Genomic DNA, 11,748 nt, shown 5'->3' on the forward strand with positions numbered 1-11,748 from the left:
GCCCCGCCCTTCTCCCGGCCCCGCCCACACAAGCCCACGCCTGCCCCAAAGGCCCCGCCCTCCTCCGGGCCCCGCCCCTATGCGCCCACGCCCGCTCCGAGGCCACGCCCACGCCCCTCAGGGCCACGCCCTTCTCCTTGTTCCTCCGGCGGGCAGGCGCGCCGGGCGTGCACTCGGGACTATCTCCTCTCGTCTCCGAGGTGGCGGTTTCCGCGGGAACCCGTTTGAGTAGCCTGGCAACTGCCTAGACCACGGCAGCTAAAACAAAACAAATGTAAGCAAAACCGAAATATGATAAGTGTACAGAGCCAGTTCGGGGGGCAGAGTCGTCTGTGTGGGGTAATTTGAATGTTCAGACGGGTGGACACCTGGTGAACTGTAAGGTGACTTCTGACCTTGATGGGCAGTGAGATATTGGTTACAGTCCCTCTGGGGATCAGGGTTAGGAAACTTCGGCTCTGATGGGAACCGTCCTCTGGGGAGGCAAGTTTTCCACATAAATTCTTCCTACTATTTTTTAAAGCACCATTTAAAAAAGCATTCTGGGGTGGAAACTTTGTGAAACGCTGCACACTTCCAGGCTGCCTTCACCAGCACGACCTAGACGTACACTGGACTTGAGTTCGGGGTCTTTATGAAAATTAGGAATTGCTTTGGGCTCTGGCTGTGTTCTCGAGAAGGGCTGGGCTATGGGCCTGCTTGCATGGACTCTGAGGCTGAGATGTGTGGCTCTGCAGACTATTTTTCTGGTTTTACCACACCCTTGAAGTCAAGCTGTCACTCCTTACCTCTCTAAGCCCAGTTGCTAAAACCCACTTCCCATCCTCCCCGGGAAGAGCTGACTAAAGACCCTGCGACTCCGCCTGCAATCCATCAGCAACCCTTGTTGTTTCTACCCTATAGAATCCTAATTGCCACGCCGGTGGAATCTCTTTATTCACTGATGTTGCCCCTGCCCCTTGCATTGTGCCTGGCACATAGTAGGTGCACAATGAAAATTTATTGAATGAGTGCATGCTTTCCACACACATTGGTTCTGAGAGAACTGGGGTGCAGGAAGATGCAATGGCCTGCCTCCTGTGGGTCATGGGAGGAGGGCCGAGCCTGAGACACAGCTGCTGGGCCGGGTCACCCGCTCTCCCACACGTGGTTTCTGCTTCCCAGATTCTGAACTTGACTTTCTTTTTGAGTTTTGTTCTCTTCCTATGATCTCACTTCAACTCGCCTGTTCCAGTTCTCAGTCTTGTGCCTCAGTCTACATGGGATTCCAATCCGTGCGTGTTTTTGTCTGTCTCCTGGACATTCCAGCTGCGCCCCCCGCCCCCCCCCCCCAGAATCCATTTCTGGTGTTTTCAGTCACATGACCCCACACACCTGAGCCCAACGGGGCCTTTTCACTCTCATCTGGTTTCCCCCTCTGCTATGGCCTAGAGGAGCCGGGTGTCTCGGGGTTGTGTGCAAAGCCAGAGTGAACAGGTGAGCAGCTGCAGTTAAAGGCTGTGAGGTCTGGGACGTATTTTAGGTATTGCCCCACAGCCTTTTAGGAACTTCCCAATCCAGCATTGGTGAGGAGAGACTAGGGATACTGTAGCTGACAATCACCCCCATATTCATAGTCCCACTTTTTTGTAAATAGGGGGTTTGAAGTCTCCAGGCTCAGTGATGTTCAGTGCTTGGGAGCATGCAGTGAGAGGGCCTGGCATTCTGCCCAGTGGATTTACACTCTGTAGGGCGGAGGCATGGGCAATCACTGGGGCATTTGGTTCCCAGCACCCCGATTGCCCAAGAATGCAGGTCCACCAGCCTCATGGCTGCCCATATCTCTGGGATTCAGCCACATTTTAGAATAACGTTTAGTTGCTGCGCAATAAGTCAGTGGAGTGAATCTCGGGTTTGTTTTCCGTTTGGGAGTTAGCCGTAGGTTGGCAGGTATTGCGTGCTTTCTTCCTTCGAGTCCTCTCCTAACTACACTCTTTAGAGGTAGGGATTGGTGTTGCCAGGGCCTTGATTTAGCAAGTGCAGGCCTCGCAGTCCCAGCCATGCTACCTCAGCTGGTAAGTCAGCGGCCTCCGTGGGGTCTCGCAGTGTTGTTGTCTGTGATGTGGGGCCCTTCACCACCGGATCCAACCCTGTGGCTGTCCGAGTTTTTCTCCCTTTCCCTGTGCCTAGGAGTGCGTTACTGAGATGCACTGAGTCAATAATAACAACAACAATAACACAAGGAAGCTGGTCATGCCAAAACACTGTAGTCTGAGGAATCTCATGCTGTAAGGAGCAGAAAATAAACCTGTGGCTGACACATATCTAAAGTGAGAATCCTGGGCTGAGAAAGTCCATGCTAACGAGACGCTGTCCGCTGGGAAACTCAGGCACGGTGGGACTGAAGTACCAACTGGAATGGCTGTTGCTTTGAGCCCCTTGGGTCCCTCTTCCTCCCAATCCTGGCTACCCCGCCCCTTCCCTGGGGCTCCATCCCCCAGATTAACTACTAAGGGATAGCTCATGGGCATAACAGGAACCTCAGCTGCTATTTTTTTCTGACGGTTTTTATGCTATAACTAGAGGCCCAGTGCACAGATTCATACACAGTGAAAGGAAATTAATTAGAAGGTGGCCAGTGGGGCAGGATTGGGCCAGATGGGCCAGACATGCCCTGGAGCCAACCTCCCATGGTCCCTCTCCGGCGTCTGCGGAGTGAGCGGGGTCCCTCCGGCAGGTGGGGTCCCTCGGGCTGGCCTGCGGGGATCTGGCCGAAATCAGCTCTCCCGACATCCCCCAAGAGGTCCTGGAATATGAGCAGGCACTCTGTGAAGTTGCTGTCGTACAGGGTGTGGAACGCAAACACAAGTGTGCAGTAAACCAGATTCAGGGCCGACAGTGCCCCAACCACAACATAACCCATGGCCGAAGGTAGGATTGCACGGCCCCACAAAGAATCGTGCTCCCTCCTCTCTGGTTTTGGGGTGTGTCACCAGAGAACTGCCACTGCCAAGTCACTGCAGCTCTGCAGCTGCTGCGTTGAGCATCTGCCCCCTGGTGGTCAGTGCCCATCCTAGCGACCAGTAGGACGGGTGGAGGGACACGTAGCATATTAGCCTTTTATATAGAGAGATAGTTATTAAATACTGTGTCAGTTCTGTGTATAGGAACAGACACAGCATAGGCTCAGCTGCAGAAACAAATGACCCTAAACTCTTGGTGGTTGAGGACAGCAAAGATGTGTTGTCACTCAACCGCATGCCCATGGAGGGTCTGCTGTGGCTCTGCCCACGTCTCCTCCACGCGGGGACCAGGCCGGTGGAGCAGCGTGGCTCCAGAGTCACCGAGGGAGAGAGAATGGTGGCCGAGTGTCGGCTAGGAAGGTGTTGCTCACAAAGTGGCGGGTATCACCTCTGCACATGTTTTGTCGACCAGAGCAGGTGCCTTGTCCCTGCCTGAGCTGACAGGGCAGGGACACAAGAGGGAAAAGAGTGCTCTCACCCGCCACACACAGTGCGAAGGCTTCCCTCGGGCACGTAGCACCTTCACGCTCTCTTTGCCGACTCCTGGCCATGCAGACACTCGGCTGCTCCCCGACCTCCCTTGCCCTGTGGTCTAACCCCGGGCCCGCCCTGTGTCAGCTCCCTTTGCTTTCAGATGTGATCTAATGTATACCTTCCCAGCCCTAGCTGGTCTGGCTCAGTGGGTAAAGTGTCGGCCTGCGGACTGAAGGGTCCGGGTTAGATTCCGGTCAAGGGCATGTACCTCGGTTGCAGGCTCCTCCCTGGCTTGGGCCCTGGTCAGGGCGTGTGCAGGAGGCGACCAATCGATGTGTTTCTCTCACATCGATGTTTCTCTCTGTCTTTCCCTCTCTCTTTCACTCTCTGTAGAAATCAATGGGAAAATATCCTTGGGTGAGGATAAAATAATAATAGCTTATACCCGCCCAGCACCCAGGGCTCTGCTGTCTGCCCACTGTAGCCCGAGGCCCCAGATGAGTGGTCCCCAAACTTCGTTAATTATGCCCCTCGAGCAGGAACAGTTTTAGAGCATGTCTCCCACAAATGTGTGTATTGCAACTATGATATATTACACTATGAATCCATTTCCTAAACAGTAAAGTTTACGTTTTTAGCTTTTGAAAAAGTGGAAGTTCTAAATTTTCGTAGTATATCCTACTGTTACGGGCTGAATTGTGTCCCTCCCGAAATTCACATGTTGACATTTTCACCACCAAGTCCTGAGAAGGTGGCATTCTGTATTTGGAGATGGGGTCTTTCAAGAGGTTATGTTAAAATAAGGTCCAATATGACTGTTTTTATAAGGAAAGGAGATTTGGCACAGATGCACACAGAGGGAGGATGGTTTGGAGCCAGCCAGCTACAGGCCATAACAACACCTCCATCTTCCAGGCCTCAGAATTGTGAGGAAATAAATTTCTGTTGTTCAGCTCTCCAGTCTAAGGTATTTGTTACACCAGCCTTAGCAAAATAATAATTATTCCAGATTACCCTAATTTCTAAAACATTTCCCTGCAAATATTCCTAAATGGATTTATTCAGTGTCTTAAGCTGAATAGTAATATTACTACTAAATAAATAGCAGTTACTAGTTATTGATTGATTGGTTGATTTTTATTGATTTCAGAGAGGAAGTTAGAGGGAGAGAGATATATTACATCAATGATGAGAGAGAATCATTGACCGGCTGCCTCCTGCATTCCCTCTACCAGGGACTGAGCCCACAACTCAGGCATGTGCCCTGACTAGGAATCAAACTGTGACCTCCTGGTTCTACCACTGAGTGACACGGGCCAGACAGCAGTTACTATTTATTAGGAATCTTTAAGTCAGGGATCCTCAACCATGATCACTATGGTAGCACCTGACATAGTAGATGCACAATAAATATTTATGAATGAATTGAATGAACTATATACTACGCGGGAAGTCTTGTGGTCATCACCAGGAGACAGGCTCAGAGAGGCCAAGCAGTTTCCTGAGCGTCACTCAGACCTGTCACTACAAAGTTTCCCCTCTTAATTCACTCTTCCCTTTAGTCATTCTAACCCCTCACAGCTCACCATCACCTCCTGCCCACCACTGCTCCTCAGCTGATGGAATTCACCATCTCAAGTTGTCACCCCCAGGCCAGGGAAGAGTGAGATTTCAGAACCAAAGAGCCAAAGTGATGAGCAAAGCGAACCTCATTTACAGAGGAGGAAACCAAGTTCCAGGAGTGTTCAGAGAGATCTAGTGACTCCACACAACACGCCCTATTCTTGATCATCAGCTGGCTTGCCGGAATCATATTCTCTCAATTAGAGTTCACACTGTATCACCCTCAAGAGTGAGTTCAAGACCCTCAAAAGAGCCTATTAAGGGAATGAAAAAAACAGTCCACAGAGAGGGAGAAAATATCTGCAATATAAATATCTAACAAAGCACTCATGTCCTCAATATATAAAGAACATCTACAAATCAATAACAGAAAAACAGGCAACCCAATAGGAAAACAGGTAGAAGACTTGAACAAGTCCAACATCAAAGTAGATCTCCAAATGACCAATAAACATATAAAATGATGCTCAGATAATTCAGCTACACAAAACATCAGGGAAATGAAAATTAAAACCTTAATATGATATCACCCCCAGTTGACCAGGAAGGATAAAATAAGAAGGACAGATGACATTAAGTGTGGATGAGCATGTGAAGCAACTGGAAATTGTTGCTGGTAGGAGTGTGAGTACAGCCATTTAGGAAAGCTGTGGGTGGCATCTGCTGACATTAAACATAACCTATGACACAGCAATTCCACCCTTACACACGTAACCAACAGAAACACGTACAAATACTCACCCAAGAGACTATATAACAATGTCTGCAGTCACACTATTCATAATAGCCAAAAATTATAAATAACACAGCATCCATCAATAGTACAATAGATCAATTTTTTTAGATGTTCATACAATCCTATATAATAAAAGGGTAATATGCAAACTGACCCTAACAGCAGAATGACTGGGAATGACTGGTCACTATGACACACACTGACCACCAGGGGGCAGACGCTCAATGCAGGAGCGTCTAGTGATCAGTGCGTCCCACAGAGGGGGCGCTGCTCAGCCACAAGTCAGGCTGATGGCTGCCAGTACAGCGGTGGTGGTGGGAGCCTCTCCCACCTCCTCAGCAGCGCTAAGGATGTCCGACTGCAGCTTAGGCCTGCTCCCCGCTGGCAAGTGGGCATCCCCTGAGGGCTCCCGGGCTGCCAGAGGGATGTCTGACTACCAGCTTGGGCCTGTTCCCCCAGGGAGCGGGCCTAAGCCAGCAGGTGGTCATTCCCCCGAGGGGTCCCAGACTGCAAGAGGGTACAGGCCGGGCTGAGGGACACCCCCCTTGAGTGCACAAATTTTTATGCACCGGGCCTCTAGTAAAATATAATACTGTAATGTGAACTTCCAGGGTGCTGTTAAAGTTCGATTTCTTTTTTTTAATAGAGTTTTTTTTTATTGATTTCAGAGAGGAAGAGAGAGAGAGAAACATCAATGATGAAGGAGAATCATCAATTAGCTGCCTCCTGCACGCCCCAACTGGGGATTGAGCCTACAACCTGGGCATGTGCCCTGACCGGGAATCAAACCATGACCTCCTGGTTCATAGGCCAATGCTCAACCACTGAGCCACACTGGCCGAGCAAGTTCAATTTCTTGATAGACACATTCACTTTGGGAAACTTTATCAAGCTGTGCTTATGATTTGTACCATGTTCCTGTATGTATGCTAAACATCAATGCAATTTACCGGAAAAAAAAAAAAAAAAAAAAAAAAGGAGTCCATGCCAGTCTTGTTCTAAATTGGCGTTTGAGTCGGCAGCTGATGTTTGGGACGTAGTCATTGACACTTGAAGTTAACGTGAAACCCTTGCAGGTGAGGGGACATTTGAGCATTTGGAGCCTCTGCTCTTGGCGGGGGGCGGGGGGGGCGTTCTTGAGAGGGGTGAGACATTTCAGTAGCACCCGCTCAGTCTTCCCTCCAGATAAAAATGGAAACTGCTGGCGTAGGAGAGTTCCTGGGTGTGGCTCGGTGGCTTTGTGCTCGGGGCCCTGGGGATGTGGGGTAGCCACAGCGCACTCAGGGCCAGCGGGGAAGGCACACTTCACCCCGTGCCCAGCAGGAAGGAAGGAGAAATACGTCAGCCATTCTAACACGAAGAAAAGTTGACTTCCTCCTCTTCGGAGCAGACTCCTCTGATCTCCTCTCTCGCAGTCGATTCAAAGGTAGCTGAGCATCCCCTTACGGCGTGGGGCCATCTGGGGGCCGGGTGAGTAGAGGTTACAGCTCAGTGACTTTTCTTAGCTTGATGGCATTAAAAGGTGAGAAACAAAAGCAATGGTAAATTAAACAAAGGTGACTTGTCACTTTATTGAATAGCAGACATTTAAAATTCAGGGTGATCATGATTTAAATGATATGGAGGAAGTATGTTAGAGTTACTTAAAACAAAAACACTATCCCAAAGCTAGATGGTGTGAATTTTTTTAGGCGGTGGTACAGTGTCCAATTTCTTCTTTGGCTTGTGCGTTACCATATGTATAGTGTATTACTGTTTTGCTCTGAGTCTGCTGCATAAATTCCATTTGCTTGGATCAGCCATAATCTTCAGTTTGGAGGAGGAACAGAAATACAATTTTAAAATAAAAAAATTAAATTAGCTGGAGTCTAATTTAAATTTCTTTCAATTAAACTTCCTTAATGCCCAAACCAATTTCTTGGCAAGAGGAGAGATTCTGAGAGGAAAATGCACAGCAGATATTAAGGCTCCATTGAGCTAGAATTGGTGTAGAAAAGGTTACCTGGCCAAGGTAGTGGGAAATTCTAACGTCTCTGCTCAAACAAAGCAGAAGGCTTTGGAGCTAAATGGATCCAGATTAGAATGTGATATCAGGTAAATTACTTAATCACTCCAGCCTCACTCTTCTCATCTGTAAAATGGGTGTACTTACTCTATCATGTTTGTTGTGTGTTGAAATGAGGATTGAGATATGCAGGATACTTGGCACACTGTCTGGCCCAGAGTCAGTGCTAAATAAATAAATCATAGCTGTTGGTACAGATGTAAGTAGTAATGACAATTGTAAGTAGTACCTATAACAATATAATAACATTAATTCTCATTTCTTCACCCTTCCATAAGAAGGTGTCAAGTATAAGCCATGAAAATCATGGACTCCTGTGTCAGTGTTTTACTCGGATTCTATAATATTTTGGGGGGGGGGAAGGGGGTGCGGGAGGGGCAAGATACCCTCCTGCCTGGGAAGAGAAAGCAGGATCAGCAGTGCACTGTGTGGGCTTTCAGAGGAAATTCCCTTCTCAGCTTGGGTGGGTGTGGAGTTTTCTAGATTTAAGCCCATATATACCCAGCCTCACGTATAACGGATGGAGTTTTGAGGGACCTGCAGTTACACAGCTTGTGGAGAATTCTTCAAGAAAAGGAATACAGAACTAGGTGCCAGGCCTTGGACAGGGCGTGCGGGTGAGGGATGCCAGGGCTGGCACTCACTGGCTTGCGGAATACCCACCTCTGATGAAGTAACAGCAGAGCAAAGGAATTCATCAGCGCACGTGTCCGTTTCGGGTCAGACTTTGTGATGGGCGCACACGCTTGTCGTTTCGCCTTTGCAAAAACGAATCTGTCCCGTGTGCAAGTCTGGGCCCAGGTGGGTGGGAGCCGCAGACAGAAAGCTGCTCTCCATTCACCTCCTTCCTTGGGTGACGCCGCCTTCGGGCGGTCACGGCCTCCGGAAAGGATAAACACACGCCAAAAAGACACGGGTGGTGTTTTCCGTGGCCCTTCCAGGTCACCTTGGCCCCCAGCCTCCCCCTGCACCAGGCTGCCTTCTCAGCGGTGCAGCTGCTCCAGGAAATGGCTGTGGCCAAGCCCCCGAGTGGCCTGCGCTGAGGCTGTGGCTTGGGGCTCTGAGAACGTGCTGTCATTTCCCCTGCAAGCGGGCAGCGATGATGACGCTCCTGTTCACAGGTTCACACGCCACACCCGGCCCGGCCCCTCCGCCATGCGCCATGTTTCCACCCTGCAGGTCGAGTCCCTCCCTCACGGCAGGGAGGAGTCTTTCTGTCCTTTGATTTCAGGGCCAGCTGCTCAAAGCTGGCAGGTAGGTGGGAGAAATGGGGAGGGGGAGAGGGGGCGCTGCAGCCTGCAGGTAGATCGTTGGCTTTCCCATCCTTTCTCCCCCCAGTCTCTCATTTCTGGTTCTCCCTCAGCAAGCAACCACGCGACTGGCAAAGTGGCCCTGCACGTCCTCCCCCGGAAGCCCCCCTGACCCCCCCCCGCACCTCCACTGTCCGGTGGGGAGCTCCTGCCTCCCTGTGAGCACCTCTTCTTTGTGGAGGCTCGTGGCTTTTATACTCACCCTACATGTTGTCGCTTGTTTTCTGGCTGCAATGTGAACTTTTTTTAAATATATATTTTTATTGATTTCAGAGAGGAAGGGAGAGGGAGAGAGAAACATCAGCAATGAGAGGGCGTCATCGATCGGCTGCCTCCTGCACGCCCCACATTTGGGGATCGAGTCCACAACCCGGGCCTGTGCCCTGACGGGGAATGGAACCGTGACCTCCTGGTGCACAGGTCGTGGAATGTGAACTTCCTGAATGCGGACACTGGGTCCTGTTTATTGTGGATCCTCACCGCCACGTGCTTGGCAGAGAGCAGGCTGATAAAGTCGGGCTGTTGGGCTGATGGACCAAACCCTGTGCTTGTTCGGATGCCCCTGTTCCACTGGGCCCGGCAGGACTGCACAGGGACAAAACGGAAATGCAGGGATTGAAGGACATGCTGGCTTAGGGGGCACCCCACCCCCACCCCTGCGGCCTGCATTCCGGTCAATCCCAGACAAAGGCGTGGCTCCCGGCGTGGGCCTCGCTGGAGGGAAAGGGAAGACAGGCCGCGGGGAATCCTCCTGCGTTCCCCTTGCTTTGTTCCAGCTGTTGGAGGGAAGGGCTGGACCCCGGTGATCCTGGATTCGTGTTGGAGCCAGATTGACGGTCAGATCTCCCCGGAGATGGCGGGTTTGGTGTAAATGCATCTCCCCGCGGCTGGCGACTCTTTGCTTCCGAGTGGTGCCCGGGTGTAGGGGTCACTTCATTGGTGCCGAATTTCTTTGCCACTCAAAGTATTTTATTTTATGAATTTAAATATGGACGGTTACCCATCTTTCAATATAAAGATTTAAAGGAACAAAGGTTAGGAATCACTGCTTAAAGAGACTGATCTCGGGCGTATTCACGGCTCACCCACCGATTCATATGGATCGTAAGGACTAGGGGGTGGGTTTCTGTAGACGGCTGATGGGGAGCTTAGCTTCTCAAGCATTCGAAGGAAGTGTTATCACTAAGGAATTCATGTAGCTCTGACAACAAAATGGCATTGTAGAAAGTACACTGACTCCGTGGGCTACACTCTGCATTTCATCACTAGCATCTATCCAGTGTCTCATCCATGCACAGCCTCCTTGGTTGGGGGGAGGGACAGGCTGAAAGGGATGGCTGCCCAAGGCCACTGATTAGGAACAGACATAGGAAGGATGTAGGCAGAGCCTTTCGACTGGCAGTAGCAGAAACAGGACCCCATCGTGGGCAGCTGGTGAAACCACTGAGGCCCACGCATGATGGAGGGGTTGAGGCTGTGGTGACGTCTCTTCAGGCCTCCGTAATTGGTTACTCTTTTTTGAGTTCTGAAGCTAATTGTAAAAATAACAGCTGGCATCGAGGACATTGCCCTTCTAAAGTGTTTTCAATGGGGAGGTTGGTATTAAACACAGACCTTTCGCACCTCTCATCGGGGAAGAGGCGGAAGTCAGACTAGAAAGAGTCAAGTTTGGGAACTGGAGGCCTTTGGAAACACGAGACCAACTTAGTAAAATTTAAAACCTTCCGACATCACCAGGGCAGACCACGCAAAGGGCTCCCCGTGTGTGGTGGGAGGCTGCAGGGGTGCGGGCCGGGCGCCGACCTGCTTTTATTCTCTCCCCAGGCGCTGAGCCGGCCGGCTTCCCGCGGTCCTTCCTGGCGACTGGCAGATGTTTGAAGGGGACAGTTCGCCTCTGAGTCACTGACGTCTCCCTGCTGCTATTTAAACCCTCAGATTGGAGATAGGCCTGCTCCGCAGGAGTTATCTGGGTGCTGGGCCCGTGCCTCGCGTCGCCCGCTGGCAAGACCTCAGAGGAAGACACGCTCTTGTCTCGGACGGACGCCAGAGGCTGCGGCCGGTGAGAGCAGAGTGGCCGGCCAGGCTCCGAGCGCTCTGTCCCGGGAGTGAGCGCGGCAGCGAGAGAGGAGAGGCAGAGCCACACGAGAGAGGAGGCAGAGCCACACGAGAGAGGAGAGGCAGAGCCACACGCAGCGGGCGCCGGGGAACGGAGCGGGGGCGCTTTCAGGAACCCGGGCTGCTGGACCCCTCCGCGCTGCGCGACGGGCGCGGGGCCATGGAGTGAAACGTCACCCCGTCCCAGAAGGGACAGCAAAATGGCCCAAGAAGTCAGTCTGGACTCCCTGCAGGAGCTGGAGCAGGAGGCGGTCCTCCGGGTGCTGCACCGGGACCGGGCGGTGCAGAGCATCGAGGAGGAGCGGGTCCGGTAAGCGCCCTGGATGGGGGGTCCATTGGGGTGGTGGCTTTTCCTGCTGGGAGCTGCCCCCAGGACATGGCATATGGCTCCTCACCGCCCCAAAGCCTCTTTTCTGACAAGCG

At 51.4% G+C, this 11,748-nt stretch overlaps 2 protein-coding genes across 2 annotated transcripts in view; one reads left to right on the top strand and one right to left on the bottom strand.

Annotated features, from left to right (window-relative positions):
* Window positions 1-10,374, bottom strand: part of DYNLT1 (dynein, light chain, Tctex-type 1) — a 15,213-nt gene extending 4,839 nt beyond the window's left edge. The window contains exons 1-2 of the mRNA XM_015560018.1: window positions 10,300-10,374; window positions 9,691-9,795 (exon numbers count right to left, since the gene is read on the bottom strand). Coding sequence (XP_015415504.1) covers window positions 9,691-9,795; window positions 10,300-10,374 — 180 coding nt within the window. The remainder of the gene's footprint in view (window positions 1-9,690; window positions 9,796-10,299) is intronic.
* A 1,039-nt stretch (window positions 10,375-11,413) lies between these two features.
* The window catches only part of SYTL3 (synaptotagmin like 3), a 39,142-nt gene continuing 38,807 nt past the window's right edge, over window positions 11,414-11,748 (top strand). Inside the window, exon 1 of the mRNA XM_015560033.1 lies at window positions 11,414-11,635. Coding sequence (XP_015415519.1) covers window positions 11,526-11,635 — 110 coding nt within the window. The 5' untranslated portion in view covers window positions 11,414-11,525. The remainder of the gene's footprint in view (window positions 11,636-11,748) is intronic.

Source organism: Myotis davidii, unplaced genomic scaffold (assembly GCF_000327345.1).
Source record: "Myotis davidii unplaced genomic scaffold, ASM32734v1 scaffold1494, whole genome shotgun sequence".
In the NCBI taxonomy this organism is placed as follows: domain Eukaryota; kingdom Metazoa; phylum Chordata; class Mammalia; order Chiroptera; family Vespertilionidae; genus Myotis; species Myotis davidii.